Source organism: Nuphar pumila, chromosome 16 (assembly GCF_984573655.1).
Source record: "Nuphar pumila chromosome 16, dmNupPumi1.hap1.1, whole genome shotgun sequence".
NCBI lineage: Eukaryota > Viridiplantae > Streptophyta > Magnoliopsida > Nymphaeales > Nymphaeaceae > Nuphar > Nuphar pumila.
Genome location: NC_143264.1, coordinates 676,753 through 695,538, shown reverse-complemented (window position 1 = coordinate 695,538; position 18,786 = coordinate 676,753). Strand labels below are relative to the sequence as shown.

General features: G+C 36.9%; 1 protein-coding gene across 2 annotated transcripts; it reads right to left on the bottom strand.

Annotated features, from left to right (window-relative positions):
• Positions 1 to 217: 217 nt before the first annotated feature.
• On the bottom strand, positions 218 to 18,738 carry LOC149812589 (putative WD repeat-containing protein C2A9.03). 2 transcript variants are annotated; one of them, XM_089991988.1, is made up of 10 exons: positions 18,508 to 18,738; positions 17,672 to 17,840; positions 17,384 to 17,551; positions 17,202 to 17,288; positions 6,086 to 6,220; positions 5,866 to 5,976; positions 3,360 to 3,451; positions 3,172 to 3,277; positions 2,198 to 2,284; positions 218 to 943 (listed from the first exon to the last, which is right to left on the bottom strand). In XM_089991988.1, the coding sequence occupies exons 2-10, from the start codon at positions 17,804 to 17,806 to the stop codon at positions 530 to 532; spliced, it is 1,335 nt and encodes a 444-aa protein (XP_089848114.1). In that variant the 5' UTR covers positions 17,807 to 17,840; positions 18,508 to 18,738; the 3' UTR covers positions 218 to 529. The 2 variants fall into 2 exon arrangements, with proteins under 2 accessions (XP_089848114.1, XP_089848115.1); XM_089991989.1 differs by having other exon boundaries at positions 17,672 to 17,810; positions 18,508 to 18,718.
• Positions 18,739 to 18,786: the final 48 nt, after the last annotated feature.

Genomic DNA, 18,786 nt, shown 5'->3' with positions numbered 1-18,786 from the left:
TCAGCTGCACAATTGAAAGTGATAAATCCTAAGCTGAACCGTTCAACTCATCCCAAAACCATGTGGATTTGTTAAAACCACAAATTTTAGGGATTCCATAACTGCATCCTTAGCTGCCACCGACTGGAAGTTTCCAAACAGGGCCTTAGAGTAGCTACCACAACTTTGGGATCTTGTGCATTTTAAGAGAGGAAGGCTATGAAGCAGAAAAAAGATATGTAAACTATTCTTTTCATATGAGATTTGTTTCTCACTACCAAACATGGCCTTAAAAGTAGCTCCCTGTGCATTGGAGACAATATTCTCCAAAGCTTAACCAGTCTCACAATACAAGAAAGAAAACAGAGTAGAAGCAAAACAATGCCATCAAATCCGGTCATTAAAACAAGTTTTGGGTGGTCCGGAACCATGAGGACCTTTAAAATGATTCCACTACGGATGCTTTCCTACCCTCTGTACAATCCGTCCCATGCACACTGGTTACACGAAATGCTCTCTTGAAAGAACCAGGATCTAGCAGATGATTACTCTAGTAGAATGAGTCAAGGTAGCATCTATTCCGGATCCGGTTATACTGTAGAAGGCTGCCGTAAGTCCTATCCCAGACTCCAATGAAAAGCGATTCAGTGTCTGGACTGAAAGAGACACCAGAGATCTCACCAAAGAAATCAATCTCCTGCTCTTTGTCATAGTTGTTTTTCGTATCAAACACATGCACGAAATCAGCTGGCTCAGCCATTGTCATGAACTGCCCATCAGAAGTGAATCGGATGGACCTGATTGCACCTAAGTTGCCCCTGAGAACAGCCACAGATTTGGAGAGATTCCTGAGGTCCCAAATGCGGCATGTTTTGTCTTGGTTTCCCGTTGCAAAAGTGAGACCATTCGGGTGCCATGCAGATGCAAAGGAAAAATCCACGTGACCCACCAGAGGCATAACCGTCTGCACCAAAGAGAGATCGAGCTTAGAACTTAATCAGGAAAAGTAATGTTAAAAGGATTCTGAGTTCTGCAAATCCTGTTAATGATATCCTGTTTTCATTACCAAAAGCTCCCAAAAGCCAGCAAAATTCAGCAACATAAATGCACAAAATATTGATCTCAGTGACGACCATCTTACTAAAGTCAAATAGAAAACCAACAGAAAATACAAAAAGCACATCTTGTCAAAACAAAAAGTTTTGACCATAATTCAGATTTTCAGTGACCACCAGTCTCCTACCATTACAAAAACAACTACTCCTTCATCCCAAAACAATTGGGGTCAGCGATATGAACCAAAAAAGAAATTCATTTTGGGTCTTCCACATGAATCCTTTTCCTCCAATCATTAAGAAAAAAAATTAAATGAAAAAAATGTCTAACTGTGAAAATATAATAAAGAAAAGGTTTTGAAAGAAAATAAAAATGAGGAGATTTTTTATTGCCTTTCTTGAATATTCTTTCTTTTCCCTCTTCACTTTTTCATCTTTTATTCCTCTCTTCTTTTATTTACTTTTCTTCCTTGATAAAACTCTGGGCTGGATGGCTGCTTTCTAATGTCCTATATACGATGGATTGGGGGGCTTAAGTGGTTTTAGAATCCCCTCTCATGACATGAGGTAACTAGCAACTAAGGTAGTTGGATGCATCAGTTGGGCATGAAGCATGAACAAAAATTATTTGGGCGGGTCTAGTATGAAACTTTCTAAATTTGTGGTTGGTTATTGCTGACTTGACAGAAAGTCCAATAAGTCAATGGACTCGGTCAGCCATGGTGAAGTATTTTGAGGAATTGCAAAGAAAATCTCGCCATATCCTGCACTATCTTGACAAGTAAAAGATCAATGATAAAAATCAGATCATGGCAAAACCAGGTATTTGAAACATTTGGAAACTCTGATAATAATGTGCAATGTCCATACTGTCTTGCAGGAAACCACATCTGATGCTCTAGACATGTAAAATAATCTCCAATGGAACAAAGTTCTACGTATCTTTTAGAAAAAATATGTACTGTCATCTTCCAGAAAATAACCTCCACTTAGTTTTACCTCCATATTTAGGAAAGAAAGGCTCTCGGTTTTAAATTCAGATTCCATTTGGTGGCAAAAGTCACCATTTAAACCCGTCCACAAGAATCGCGATATCACACTATTTATATACTCAAGTTTGCCTCTCAAAATTCAGTGTGTAGACTGTTTGTAAAGCAACATACCTTGCCAGACTGAGAATCAACCAGCATTCCATCCGGGTGGTCACCCACAACAACCATAAGCTTACCATCAGGGCTTAGTGAAGTATGCTGCAAGATGAAATTATCACCTTAAGGAATTAGAAGCCTTTATTGAACCAAAAAGACAGCAGGTTATATAACCTGACAACTCAATCTAGAATGAGACACTTGAAACTTAAAGTCTGAATTGGGATTTGAGAGTTTCAGAGAACTCAACTGACCAGGTTGCTCCCTTTTGAGGTCCTTGCGGAGAAGCTGAGGAGTCAGGTTAGAGTCTTGCTGAGAAGATCTTTTTTTGGGGTCGTCGGAAGACAGACTCGAAGGAGACAGAGATTAGTGAGCGGAGGTGCCCAAGAAAAGAGGAGAGGCGGAAGGCATACTTGAGATCAGTGACTATGGACAAGGACCCAAGTAAACCATGCGATAGGTAACATAGGAGCCAAACACACATTGGCACTTTTAATGTCCAACTTCAGGTGCATTTAGCGGTGTCAATTGGTCGGGTTTGACCCAGACCGGACCCATACCAAACCCCATAGGGTCAGGGTTTGGTGATAAGAAAGGAGGTTCAATTAGAATCTGGATCAGACCCAAAGGGTCCGATTAGTATATGGAGCCAGGTATGGTTTGTGAAATTTCATACCGAACACGGTTCTGATGCTGAGTTCCATTTAAGACCCATGACTTTTCAATGTCAAAAAATAAAAAATATTATTTTACCAGGTATGGACAGATCTGGTTTATGTAACCCTTATAGAACCTGGGTATGGTTTTTTGTATGGCAAACTCGATTGGACCAGGGTCCAAACCCGGTACCAGCACCTCAAAGTTAGATCCAGGTAAGGACTCACCTGGGTCTGAACCAGCTCCAACCCATTGACACTCCTAGGTGCATTCACACACATGAACATACAAATAATTACAAAAATACAAAAAGGAATCAACTGAGTTCTTACATTCACTGGCCATGGAAATCTAAAATGCTTTGTAAGCTGAAACCTCTCCATGTCAAATTCTCTTAATCCACAATCATTATTTGAAGCCACGAAATTGAGAGCACCACTATACCAAAGCAATGACATTTGAGCTATAACATCTCACAGTTGCATAAATTACCAACTCATCTCTCGAAAAAATTAAATACCTAGGACTGTTGTATATCTCAACGGCATTTGTTATGGCATTATCATCATATGTTGTTCTGGTACAGAAGGAAACCCCTGGCCTATCTAAATACTGATAGCACAAGAAACATGTCAGTGAAGATAAATTATAGCCTCCTCAACTGGAACAATGGAATAACAGGATGCTAAAATGCAAATGCTTTCCTGAACAGTCATTGTCTTATACTTCACAAGAAAAAGCAACCTGCAAGTCTCGTAGCACAAATATGGAGATAAATTATTTTGAATCAACAATTATGCGCTACCATTACAAAGTCCATTGTGAATTTAGGACTGTATCCTTAAGATACTCTTCAGCCTGTATCATCTAGAAGTAATCTGCTAATAATATGTGTGTGGCGGAAAGGGTCATTTTTGTCCTTTTTGAGAGTTTACTGCACAAAGTGGGGTTGAACCGGCAGGTTGTGTGCATGTTGGACAACATAACATCAAACATATTATTATGAAAACAGAAAACCTATGTCACAGGGGCACACCAGTTTGGTGGGGCATCCCTGGTGATACGAGCAGATATACTCGGACACTGACACGTATGGACAATATTTTAATATTATTTTTTATTGTTTAAAGTTTTATTTCCATAAAAACACATTTTTAATATTAAAACATGAAAAATTAATTTTGTATTTATTTTAAAAAAATGTGTCCTCATCGTGAGGCATCCTCGTGACCGTGTCTTTGTGACATAGATGAAAACTATTGGAAAGGGTCAAGAAAACATGACATCTTTCTCTATCAAGACCTCTCTTTTCCTTCTCCATTTTAATTTCTTCATTTCCTTCCATCAGCAGGTATCCATTGAAGGACCCAAGGAGCTGCCAAACATAATCTACACAGAAGTTGGATGGTTCATTCAAAGTAACAAAATTTGACAAGGTAAGCATGATATATAGCTATTACAATTCACATTAGATTCTCACTTGATGCTTCAGTCATGCTTTTCACTATTTGTGCTGATGAAAACAAATTCTGTTTGTGCATTCCAGCCTTTGAATTTACATTTTCTTGCTTGGTTACCGCCATGTGCTTAATCATCATTTTCTGTTTCTAGGTCATTTTTATTGTTTTTATAGGAATAGACATACTCTGTGGGTGTTATCACGGTTTCAGTTAAAACACTTTTTTCTTCTCTTTTTCTTTTTTCTGCATCCAATATGATGATGTTTTCTTCCATTTTCAAATACTTTTTGTATTTTCATGTAATATCTAGGTTTTAAACAATCATGAGGTTCTGTATTTTTTTTTCTTCACTAAAATTAATGTTTCTCTGGTATCACTCATAGAAGAATGATGAATGATCCTCGGACTGAAATTTTTTGTTCCATAGGAAGAAAGCAGTTAAGGACTCAATTTCCCAGTCAATCTCTGCAGATTGAGATCTACAATTTATTGTAAGTAAATAATAGCCAAAAAGATTAAATCAGAGCATTAACAAGGCAGCTGCAAACTCCATTCCCAAAAAAGAAAAAATGACAGTTACACATGGTTTAATGGATAACAATTAGAGATGAAGAGAAAAAGAATGCTAATATAAAATATTCTTTCCACCACAGCCATGTCCCTCCAAGTCTCCCTTTCAAGATCAAATATTTCCCTATAGATCAAAATACTCCTTTTTTCTCCTTCCATCCATGCTCACCTATTCTTTCATTAAGATCAAGCAAACCAGATAAAGAATCCTAGTGTGAAAACTGAAAAGCAAAATCTCCACAATTTCCTATTTCATAAGAAAATAAATGTTAATTCTGTATTTTAAAATGCCTTTAGTTTCCACGATGCTTAAATGAGTTAAACTTCTATGCTTTAGTCATTCCAAAAAATGGCCACATACATCATGAATAAATTGATAAATGCATGAAAGTCTGAATAAAAAAAAGAGAATAAACTCTGACCTATTGGGGGTGGCTGCTCTCAATTCCTCATTTTTAGTATTTCGGACAATACATTAATGTCTAGACATTTTCTCTTTCTTAGAGTGAAAAAGCAACTCACTGCAGCTTTGGGTTGTTTTGAACTGTTGATTTGCTGGGAATCAACCACATAAAGGATTAAAACAGGGAACACCGCCCAATGTGTAAAATATTGTGTCCAAAATCTCCCCCCAAGCAAAAAACCTCAGAATTGTAGATTATCTTCTGTAAGTGCCTTACAAGGTGAGAAATGCAAATGAACTTTCCCTAGGAGGTGAGACAGTTTTCACATCACATACTTAGGGCGAGGATCCACCTAAGTGGCATGAGGAATGAATAGAATTCAAAGAAGAAAACTTCCTCACCCTTTTACACAGTGTGTCCCCTCTGTGTCATGGTTGCAGTATGCAACTACTGAGCCTTTCTCACGAACCCAATCTTCAAATTAACTAAAGGAAACTCCTACCTCTTTATTCTTTCAACTGTACATTTGTGTGTGTGTGTGTGTGAGAGAGAGAGGTGTTCAGGTGGGGCAGAATAATATATAACAGCTCACCTTACAAATAAGTTCTCCCTGAAAACCACCAGCCACTAGCAACTTTTCCTTTACAGCCAATGTGCTGACTTGAGTTTGGCTAAATCCTTCCAATAAACTCCCAGGGTGTTTCTGTATGAACACAAAAACCATGTCAGCTTCTGTTTCAAGAATCAGGAAAAAAGAACACAGATATCCAACCAAATATTTTTTCCAAACTATATTTTGCAAGAACAAGAACCTCGCATGGTGCCACATGCCCAGAAACATTCAGAACTTCTGATACAGTGGAAGATAATGAAGACCAGTGCATGACAGCAAAGCCAGACATTAAGTAGACATCATGCTTTGACGTAGCCCAGACCAAATTTCTCAACTGCAAAAAACACATGAAGCCAATCAGTCGATGACCAAAAATGCAGGTTCCAATAAAAAAAAAATGAGACCAGCATTTATGCCATCCAAGTGCATCTAATAGACAGTCTTGCAGTACTACAAAAATATCAACAACACAGAAAGGGACTTGTGGAGGCATCAGGAACCCCCTCAGTTCGCAGGCACAGAGAAAATTCATCCCTTTACATACAATCCAGCCGTCTTAACAAATCCACAGGATGATAAAAGAAAAGGCTCCCATCCATTTGCAAAAACTAGATTTAGTTCTCACAAAAAATCATGAATTCAATCTGATGATGTTTACACATCACATCACATCTACATGATTTTGGATGTCTTCTGTGTAACTTACAAAAAAACTTCAATCCCATCAAGTTGTTATTTCAATATGCATTCCCAGAAACATCAGGCGATTAAGATTGTACTGCCAGAGAAGACAATCATGTTACACAATTATAAACGTACATTGAAACACCATCTACATAACACAATGAAACCTAAAGCAGAAATGAAAACCAATGAAGGAACAATGCCTTATACATGGACAACAGTTAGGAGAATATAAACAATAACCACTAAAGTTGAATCACAGCTTTTGCCTAACAATTTACTAAACTATCACAAACTAAGGTGAGGTAAGTGTTAGATTTAGGGTTTCTGAATTCCTTGGAGAGAGAAAAGAAGACAATAGGGTTTTGGGCTGAACACACATGATTCCCAATACGAGAAAATCATGTTTCTCTTGTCACTATATATTAACTTTACAATTAAGATACATCATGACTAAAATACCATTATTTACATAAAATACAAAAGATATTAATGAGGGGCATTTAAGGAAACACAACAATCACATTAGACGTGAACACAAGATGTATGTTCGGTGATCTGGATCTGACGTGATTTGGATCTGGACCCCTCATGCATGAATCTGGACCTCACGCTAATAGTTTCTCTCGAATTGTACATGATTATAGACCATGGACAACTTGTTTATTAAATACCAAAATCTATTCTTCGTGAGGCCTTTAGTGAATAAATCAGCAACTTGTTCTTCACTCCGGACATATCTGGTCTCTATCTCTTGATCCTCCATTTTCTGACGAATAAAATGTTGATCAATTTCAAAATGCTTAGTCTTGCCATGATGGATGGGATTTACTGAAGAAATCTTGATAGCACCTTGATTATCACATAACATTATTGATTTAGGAATAACTTCTCCCAAATCATACAGCATGTCTGATCCAAGTCATCTCAACAGTGACAGTACCTATGGAACGATATTTTGCCTCTATACCGGACCTTGCAACCGCTTTTTGTTTTTTACTACTCCATGAGACCAGATTTTTTCCAAGGAAAACACAATATCCAGAAACAAACCTTCTCTCGTCAGGATCACCTGCCCAATCAGCATCTGAATAAGTTGTGATCATCATCATTGTTAAAATATATGTAAGTACATATATATATATATATATATGTATTGTCTTGTCTAGAATACCCGATAGGGGTATTTTAGTCTTTTTACATAGTTGTTCTAGAAACAACTAGTTTATTAGGTTAGCCTTTTTTGTTTTTTTTATTTTCTTTTTTTCTTTTTTAATACACATTTGGGGTCCCACCATAGAGTCGTTGGGGGCTCCCAACGACTCCATGTGGGAGCCCCCAACGATCTCTCACTCCTCCTCTCTTGTGTATAAATAGGGGACCTCTCCCCTTGTATTTGTATTGCGATTCTAGCTCTCTAAAAATAAAGTTCTTCTATTCTTTACTTGTTGTATTGCCTTTTTAAGGCTTGGCTATTGTCCCATCGTGGACTTTGTGTTTGTATTTTCCTTGTGCCATCGTGCATGTCCATTATTGGACTTGGTTAATGATTGTTGCATTCTTAGATTATATTTTTGCATACTTCATTACATGATATTAGACCTAGTTTGAGCTCTTGATTTTTGTTAGATCTATCTCTTGATAGTTTGTGATTCAGAAATCTCCTCCATTCTTTTTTGCTCATCCTCTCTCTAAGTTACTACGGAGAATGAGCATAAGATTGATCTTTTCTTCAAGTTAAAAGGCACCAACTATATGATGTGGGCCTCCGCCATGGATAACAACTTCAAGGGCAAAAAGCTTTAGGGATACGTGATGGGTTCCATTCCGGAACCACGACTCAAGCTTACAAAAATGAAGGATGGACAAGAAAAGACTCTTGATAGAAGTACTCGCACTAAAGGCATTGAAAATCACCAATCCAAGATAGAGGATTGGGAAAGTAAACATGCAAAAATCCTTGCATGGTTCATGAACAACGTGTAGCTCAAGATATGCGCCAACATAGCCAAATTCCGCAAAGTAAATGAGGCATGGTTTTTTTATGAAAGGTATGTATACTAAAAAAATTAGGCCTGCTTTACTATATGGTACAAAATGTTGGGCTGCCAAGAGACATCATATTCAAAAAATGAGTGTAGCTGACATGTGTATGCTTAGATGGATGTGTGAAAATACAATAAAAGATAAGATTCGAAACGAGGAGATACGTAAGAAGGTAGGCGTTGCATCCATTGAAAACAAGATGAGAGAGAATCGTTTACGGTGGTTTGGACATATTCGACGAAGGCCTAATGATGCTCCAGTTAGAAGGATGGAGAAATGGGAAAATATATTAGTTAAAAGAGGTCGGGGTAGGCCTAAGAAGACTTGGATGAAGATGATAGGAAAGGATATGAATGCTTTGAACCTCACCGAGGACATGGCATTGGATACAAATGATTGGAGGAGAAGGATTCATGTGGAAGACCCAGAATGATTTTCTTTTTTGGTTCATATCACCGACCCCAATTGTTTTGGGATGAAGGCGTAGTTGTTGTTGTTGTTGTATGTATACTCAAAAAGACCTTGCAAGACAATTTTTTCTTCAAGAAAAAAATTGTACTATTATGCAAGGGGACATGAGCGTCCGTGATTATTTTAGCAACCTTAGTCCCTTATGGGATGAATTATCTCTTCTAGAACCCAAATGGGTGGCTAGTGAAGATGTTGAACTTAGAAGAGAACAAATAGAAAAAGAACACTTTTTTTAATTTTTACACGGGCTTAAGCCCGAATATGAACAAGTTAGATCTTCCCTCCTCCATGGATCTAAGCTTCTTCCCTTAGAGGATGTCATTGCCGAAATATACCAAGAGGAAACTCGTATTGGCATGATAAAGGGAGGAGATGAAGTTTTGGCCGTGTCTAAGCCCGATAATCATGTTAAAACTTATAAACCTCCACACTTTGGAACAACAATGAAATTGAATATATGTTTTTATTTGACCTTTTACCACAAGAAGAGTTGAACTCTTGTGATAATTCCATGAATGACGAAGGGGATAACCTTCTAAATGTGAATGAAAATGATAATAAAATATAGAAGAAGAAACACATATAAATCATGATATTATTCTCAGACCTATGCAAACTTATACCCGACGTGATCAAAGAAATCCTCTAAATGCTTTAGAAAAATATTCCCAAAATTCAAACTTGAGGAAACCTCTCTTAGGCGATCCAATCGGATTTTCAGTCCACCAAATAGATTTATATCCTACGACACATTAACACCAAAATATAGGTCATGTTTAATTGCATTACGTGTTTTTCATGAACCATCTCATTATAATGAGGCAAAAAATCTTCCGCAATGGGTTGAAGCTATGAATTTAGAACTTAGTGCTTTTAAAAAAGCTAAAACTTGAGAAATAATTGCATTACTCATAGAAAAGAAATCTATAAGAAGTATATGGGTTTTCAAAGTTAAAACAAAGAGTGATGAGTCCTTAGAACGTTACAAAGATAGCCTTGTAGCTAAGGGATACTCTCAAGAGTATGGTATTGACTACGAAGAAACATTTATCCCGGTTGCAAGAATGACTAGTGTTAGGACCCTCATAGCCGTTGCATCTATTAAACAATGACTCAACTCATTTATAGACTAGATGTGAAAAATGCTTTTTAAATGGTGAATTAAGTGAAGAAGTTTACATGGATCCTTCGTCGAGGGTTTTCATTGAAAAAGGAAAATTTCTTAAACTTAAAAAAGCCTTATATGGTCTAAAACAAGCTCCAAAAGCTTGGCATGATAAAATTTTCATTTGTGTTATACTGACACTGCTCTTTTCGTGAAAAGTACAGGTTCTATGGTGGTTATTCTTCTACTTTATGTAGATGATATGATTATCACCGGAAGTGATAAGCAAGGGATCAATGACATTAAGAATATTTTAAAAAAAAATTGACATGTCTGATTTAGTATTCTTACAATACTTCTTAGGTATTGAAGTTGCATACTCTCTCAGAAAGTACATTCTTTCTCAAATGAAACTTGTTGCTGACATTTGTACTACGTCTGGTATTTCAGACGATAAAAAGATAGAAACCCCTTAAGTCATTAATGCCAAATTGAGGCTGGAAGATAGGACTTTACTCGAAGATCCTACTCCTTACCGTCAACTTGTTGGATCACTTACATACTTTTCCATCACTCGGCCAGACATAGCTCAATCAGTTCATTCAGTCAGTCAGTTTAAACATGCTCCTACCACTGTGTACATGAGTGTTGTCTTAAGCATCATCAGATATATCAAGAATACTATAACAATGGGGTTTTTTCTTTCTTTATCCTCTTCATTTGATTTATATGCTTATACTGATGCTGATTGGGGAGAAAATCTCAATGATAGAGTCTCAACTACAGGTTTATCATGGAGATGCAAGAAGTCGCACAAAGTATCTATATCTTCAACTGAAGTCGAATATCGTGTAATGGCCACTACGACCATGGAGCTTGTGTGGCTTCGAAGTCATCTCAGTGATATGGGCATAGTCATTTTCACACCTTCGAAGATGTGCTGTGACAATAAAAGTGCAATCTACATCGCAAGACATCACACTTTCCATGAGCGTACTAAGCATATTGAGATGCACTGTCACTATGTACGTGACGAATATCATAGAGGAACTATTTCATTGTCATATGTCACATCAAAGTACCAATTGGCAGATTTCTTCACCAAAGCTCTTCCTGCTCCTCGTTTTATTTTTCTCCTCAAGAAACTTTCAGTTATCTCCCCATAAAGTTTGAGGGGCATGTTAAAATATATGTATTGTCTTGTCTAGAATACCCGATAGGGGTATTTTAGTCTTTTCACATAGTTGTTCTAGAAACAACTAGTTTATTAGGTTAGCCTTTTTTGTATTTTTTAATTTTTTATTTTCTTTTTCCTTTTTTAATACATATTGGGGGTCCCACCATAGAGTCGTTGGGGGCTCCCAACGACTCCACGTGGGAGCCCCCAATGGTCTTTCACTCCTCCTCTCTTGTGTATAAATAGGCAACCTCTCCCCTTACATTTGCATAGATTTTCTAGCTCTCTAAAATAAAGTTTTTCTATTGTTTACTTGTTATATTGCCTTTTTAAGGCTTGGCTGTTGTCCCATCGTGGACTTTGTGTTTGTATTTTCCTTGTGCCATCGTGCATGTCCATTATTGGACTTGGTTAATGCTTGTTGCATTCTTAGATTATATTTTCGCATACTTCATTACAATCATATCTTCATGTGTTGCTCTTTTCCGGTAAAGAAAACCACCTCCAACAATCCCCTTTAAATATCTTAGAATTCTCTTCACACCCTCCATATGTGGCAATCTAGGCTGATGCATGAATTGTGAAACCTGGTTCACGAAAAAAACAATATTTGGACGAGTAAACGTAAGATATTGTAGCATTTCAACTATGCTTCTAAATTGTATGAGGTCATGGTATAGTTCTTCTTCATTTGCTCCCAATCTCTGATGAATATGAACTGGAGTTGCAGCCGGTTTACAATCTTGAATGCTCGTTTCACTTAAGAGATCCATTGTGTATTTGTGTTGAGTTAGAATAAGAGAGTCATCATGTCGATCTACCTCTATTCCAAGAAAATATCCCAACAGACCAAGATCTTTCATCTTGAACTTTTTATTTAAGAATCTCTTCATTTCTTCAACATATTCATCACAACTACTGGTAACAATTATATTATCAACATAAATGAATAACACAGTAATAAGTTTGTTACCTTTGTAAATAAAGAGTGAATGATCTAATGGGGACAGAGTTAAACCATAACCTTGAATTGCAACAGAGAAACTCTCAAACCAAGATCTTGAAGCTTGCTTTAACCTATAAATGACTCTCTTTAACATGCAAACATAAGCCTTTGGATCATCCTCACTATATCCCGGGCTACTCCATATAAACCTCTTCCTTAAGATGTTCATGTAAAAATGCATTTTTCACATCCAATTGACTTAGTTTCCACCCATGATCAACTGCTAGAGAAAGAATGATTTAAATGGTGTCTATCGTAACAACAGGGCTGAAAGTTTCATCATAATCATGCTCGTCCTCCTGGGTGAACCCTTTCGCTACTAGTCGAGCTATGTATCTCTCAATGGTGCCATCGGGTTTGTATTTTATTTTGTACACCCATTTTGATCCAACTACATTTTTATTAGGTGGTCTTTTCACTATCTCCCAAGTTTGACACTCATGTAAGGCCTGCATTTCTTTATTCATGGCTTCTATTCACCTATTTGACTGCACTGCATGCTGAAATGTTTTGGGTTCATGCTGCTTCCCAATCTGAGTGAGGAAACACTAAAAATCAATTATGAAATTTTTATAATTTACTCATCTTTCAATTGGATGTCTTACCCTACTTGATCTTCTTATTGGTTCGAGTTGACTCCCTTGATCTAACGATTGTTGTTGATATTGTAGGACCGGCTGCTGATGGTTTTGATTGCGTCTTGTGTAAATGCATCCTTTTTTTAATCTACTTGATACTATCTATGCATTATCCGAACTAGCTTCTATGTCAGAATCCAATTCAGCTAGAGGATCTTTTAAAACGTCATGAACTTGATCAAAATTATGATTTGGCTGCTGCACGTTGTTGTTTATCGGTGTAAATAGGTTGTCTTCTAGCCAAGGTTGATATACTTCGACATTGCTCCTATTCTGCAAAACATGTTGGTTGCACTGATCATTAGAAAAATTGCACTCATCAAATACAACATTCCTAGATATTTTAATTTTTTCTGACTTGGGATCATAGCACCTGTAGCCTGCCTTTGTAATCATCAGCATATCCAATAAAACGACAAACATGGGCTTTATCTTGGAATTTGTTTCTCAATTGGTTGTCCACATGAACATAACATACACAACCAAAAGTCCTCAACTCATCGTAATTTGGATGCTTCCCAAATAGCATAACATAGGGAGAATTATTCTGTAAAAGTTTCATGGGCAATCTGTTTATAATATAACATGTGAGTATGTTTCAGCCTTCTTTGTATTTGACATCCCCTTTAATGACATCTCATAGCTAAGAAGTTTGGCCTTCAGATCATCAAAATTAGAAACGGTCCAGGCATATTGCAGAGTAATGGACAACACGTGAAACTCAGGTCCCAAACCAACTAAATCTTGCTGAATTTTGTCTTTCTCAGATATTTGGCATCCAATTAATGCTAACCGATCTATGATGGACTTGATTTTATTAAAATACTCCAATAATAGAACGGATGCTTCTTTTTTCAACATCTGGAACTCACTTTTCATATACATAATCTTAGCCTCTGAAAATTGGGAGTAAGTTTGCTGCAATGTATTCCACAACTCCATGACAATGCAATCATCTGGTATTCCCACCAATACCTCCTACGAGAAAGTGAAAGTAATATAAGCAACTAAAGCTTGATCCTTCTTCATCCAGTTGATGAAATCTGGATTACGAACGATCCTCGTTGCGGTGACAACCCCTTTGTCATCTTTATCTTCCTGCATAAGAAACTCAGGTGAAGCAACTACTGATCCATCTAGGTGACCAACAAGATCTTGGCTCCTAACAAAAGGAACAATCTGTCTTTTGAGGTAAGATATTTGGAATTATTTAATTTTTCAAAAATCAATTGACTGAGAAAACTGACAAAGATAGATCCTGAAGAAGAACTTGAATCCATGAGGGATGAGCTGAAGATTAAATCAGGACAGCCAATAAGCAATAAGAGGCAATATCACTCGACAAAATGGATTGCAGAAAATCGGCAACAATAGGAGGCAATAATCTGGCACATTTTTTTTTTGCAGAATAAAACGTTAGATTAACAATCAAAGATATTTGCCACGAATAAAATTTTAGCAACCCAATATATCGAGAGATTTTAAGTTGAGTAAGAGTAAGACTGAATATATGGAATGTCGGTTTAGTAAGCAACGAAGTAGTGATGGGAGTGTAGTGAAGCTTGGTGAGCAAGATATACCGGTGAATGATTATTTCAAATATTTGGGATCCATCATTCAAAAGTATGGAGAAATTGATGGAGATGTAAATCATAGGATAAAGGTTGGGTGGATGAAATGGAAAAGTGCTACTGGAGTGTTGTGCGATCGTAGAATGCCATTGCGGTTGAAGGGAAAGTTTTATAGGACGACTATTAGACCTGCTTTACTATATGGTACAGAATGTTGGGCTGCCAAGAGACATCATATTCAAAAAATGAGTGTAGCTGAGATGCGGATGCTTAGATGGATGTGTGGAAATACAATAAAAGATAAGATTCGGAACGAAGAGATACGTAAGAAGGTAGGTGTTGCACCCATTGAAAATAAGATGCGAGAGAATCGTTTACGGTGGTTTGGACATATTCGGCGAAGGCCTAATGATGCTCCAGTTAGAAGGTTGGAGAAATGGGAAAATATATTAGTTAAAAGAGGTCGGGGTAGGCCTAGGAAGACTTGGATGGAGATGATAGGAAAGGATATGAATGCTTTGAACCTCACCGAGGACATGGCGTTGGATAGAAATGATTGGAGGAAAAGGATTCATGTGGAAGACCCAAAATGAATTTCTTTTTTGGTTCATATCGCTGACCCCAATTGTTTTGGGATGAAGGCGTAGTTGTTGTTGTTGTTGTTTGTTGTTGTAATATATCGAGAGATCAACTTTGAACTTGATTTTTCCTTATTATCACAAACCAAAAATGTGAGATCTAGGGTGACATCAATCTGATTCTCAGGATTGATGAATCAGATCTGACAAAGAAGGAATAAAATAGAAAGAAAGATCAAAATCGTGACCCAAGCATGCTTCAACGAAGAAAAACAAGTACCCCTATCGGGTACTTGTGAAATGACTAAAATACCCCTATTGGGTATTACATATATATATATATATATATATAAATATATATATATATATGAATTACATGTATTTTAACACCTCATGCATGAATCTGGACCTCATGCTAATAGTAAGTTGTAGATTTATTAACAAACACGACTGATCTGCAATTTTAAACTCAAGAATATCTTCTACTTTGTTTTTTTTTTCTTTTAACCTCCATTTCTCTCCTATAATCTAACCAAAATTTCTCCCAGAAATCTAGCCCTGGAATTCCTTTAAAGATGCTCAAAATATAAAATATAGAAATTATAATAAGCATATGTCAATCTACCGAAACGGGGACCAATGTGATACTCAGGTTAAAAACCACAACAAAAGAACAACTGAATCAATGCACGAATCACACTACAGTTCAAATGGAACTCTAGATAAAGGAGACAGCCAGTTTTATCTGAAACAGATTTATGTATCAAGAGAATCCAAGGATAGATGATCCTATTGTTGCTTTCACAAATAGAATAGAGTCCAGAAATTCTGGCAACTCATAGCACTCAATAGACAGAACCTGAACAGAAATTTTACTCCATCTCAACGTCAAGCACACAACTACCATAACAAAAAGGGAATAGTTTGGACTGGAGAACACTCAAACTGCCACACCTGCCAAAAGAATTAACAGAGCTTGCTTCTCATAACAAAAATGACACAAAGAGATGACCACCCAAGCAGCACAATGTTGAAATAATACTTTTGTCATTAATATTCACATATCAACAACAACAACAAAATGCTCCTATTTTGGTAAAAAAAATAACTTACATCTCAAAAGAATTACTCTACATTTTGAATGCAAAAAAAAGGGGAGCAAAAGTTATCTTGTGATATACATAAATTTTCTTATCAGCAGATACATAAGAACACTTTTTAGAAGAACTCCAACTACAGATACCTCATCAGTAAAAAGTGAAGAAATAGACATTAAAACTACTTACAGAGCAAATACAACGCCAAGAAACTCAATTAACACACCAGTAGTAACTTAAAAAGGACTTGCAAAAATTCTTGATGCCCATGCCAAAATCAATTAATACACCAATAGTAACTTAAAAAGGACTTGCAAAAATGCTTGATGTCCATTCCATGCCTACCTGCCTCCCATCTTAGCAAGCTAAAGCTTGGTCTGTTGTCAATCCCACAGGATGCAGAGAGCATGTAGAAATAACTCCAAAATCAAAAGAATAACCAACACCACGCACCTGTGTGCATGTGCACACACACAGAGGCATGTGCACGAGCACACACAAAGATTAATGTATGTATGTATGTTTTTTGCGTAAGTGTTTATGCATTTGTCTGGACTGAAAAACAACATTACTTGTTCCTTTTATCCCTCCCCATAATTTTTTCCTTTCTTCCCTCTAATTTCTTCATCCTTTTCCTTTCTCAACATTGAAAAATAAAGTCATATTATTGAATGAAGCAGATATATAACCAGCAGTAGACAAGCCTAGAAAGAGAAATGTTGAACAGAATCAAAGTAACTGTTGCACTTCTAAATAAGACAGTGAGCAGATATTCTAGAATCACTAAAGCAAAGTAAGCATTCAAATCATAACCATCATGCAGGTTATGATACAATGATGGTTATCTTCTTTCAGAACAATATCAAGAAATATAAGCTAAACAACAGGAAAGAAAAGTCAATATTATACCATATCGATGGTCAAGCACCAAGGGAAACTTACTTGGAAATGGAGGATAGTGGATCTCACTGATCTTGCATTATGCCAAAACTCATAATATTTTCCATTTTTCTCTGTTTGCTTGCTTTCCTACACACATGTACAACAATACTGAGATCACTGAATAATGATCTCCATAACACCATGTCTTATAACATGGGGATTTTTATTTGATAAAAGTGCACCTTCTCTGTTCCCTCCCCGGATTGCAGAATGTTCTCGTAATTTTTGTACTGCTCCAGCCTAGTCTGCCGATATTTTTCTCTAGTTATGTTTAGCCTCTCCCATGGGATCCCCTGAATATCTTTTCCTCTCCTGGCTTGCGCTGAGGAAGTATCCGTTAATCTAACATCCTAAACACGCATAGACATACACTTTTAATTATGAGGTTAAACATCAAACCTAACATTGAATTCAATCACATAACCTGAAAAAGAAGTATCAGAAATGAACAGAAAAAAAAAAAAACTAACCCTTTCATATTCATCCTCCGACTCGGAGTCACCTGTTCCTCTACTGCAAAACACTTCGTCGATGTCATCATCAAGGTCCGCCATATCATAATCATCTTCCATGTAATCGAATCTTTCCACTTGATGAAGAGCCATTTCGCTGTGAAAATGTTGTCCAGAAAACAAAACCCTATCAAGATAAGATCATGGCCGTCTTTGTTATAAGTCTTGCAAGGAAAGACTCATACGCAAGGAATCTAATTGAAGGAATAACAAAAAGGACGTTTTTTAATTAAGAAATACTAATAAATACCAGCAGATGAAGCAGCTGCGACTAGCTGAAGTTAATTAAACAGAATAAATTATATTTTTTCGGAGACGAAGCAAATCAAATGAAGGACAGTGGAACAGCGCCATATCCGAAAGAAGAAAAAGAAAAAAAAAAAAAAACGCCAAACAAAATTATGCAATACAATTCATTAATAATAAACTCGTGAATCACATATTTCATACAAAAAACGCAAAGGTTCATAAAAGACCAGTGAAAGGTAATAAAACACAAAGATTATTCTCTACAAAAAAAAAGGATAAATTCGTAATAAAATCAGAATTCAAGCAAAAAATTGTAAGAAAGATGTAAAAGATCAAATTTTCATAAAAACACATTTTTTCTTCATATTTCGACAGATAACCTATCATATTCCACACGCACAAACGCACACGCAGATCTTTTCTGATGTCATAATGCAAATAAATACTAGAAGGTGAACAGAATCGCTAAAAAATCAGATTTTTCATCAAATCGATAAAAGAAATCAAGAGAACGGGAAGAGAGCGACGGTTTTAATTCATCTAACCTTGTGAACGAGAGCAGTTCCTCCTATCGGCCTCTTCCGACAGTCAGATCTCGCAGACAGGCCGTCCGTTCATCGTGAGGGAACAGAGATCAGAGATTCCGGCGAGATCGTCCTTCTTCCGACGGGTGATCGGCCAAAAGAGCTCCGCTGGAGAACGGGGGGAAGAGGCAGAAGAACAGGAAAAGCTGCTCTCCGGCACCGACCGAGAAGATTGCTATCCTCCCGATGCATGGATTAAAACCAGCGCGTGTTCCTCAAAAAGCGCCTATTTCTTCAAGT

Coding starts and splice junctions, on each gene's coding strand:
- LOC149812589 (XM_089991988.1), bottom strand. CDS start 17,806: ATGGCTCTTCATCAAGTGGAAAGATTCGATTACATGGAAGATGATTAT. Junction 17,289..17,383: donor CCGGGGAGGGAACAGAGAAG/GTGCACTTTTAT, acceptor ACATGTGTGTAG/GAAAGCAAGCAAACAGAGAA. Junction 944..2,197: donor TTGATTCTCAGTCTGGCAAG/GTATGTTGCTTT, acceptor TCTTTGGTGCAG/ACGGTTATGCCTCTGGTGGG.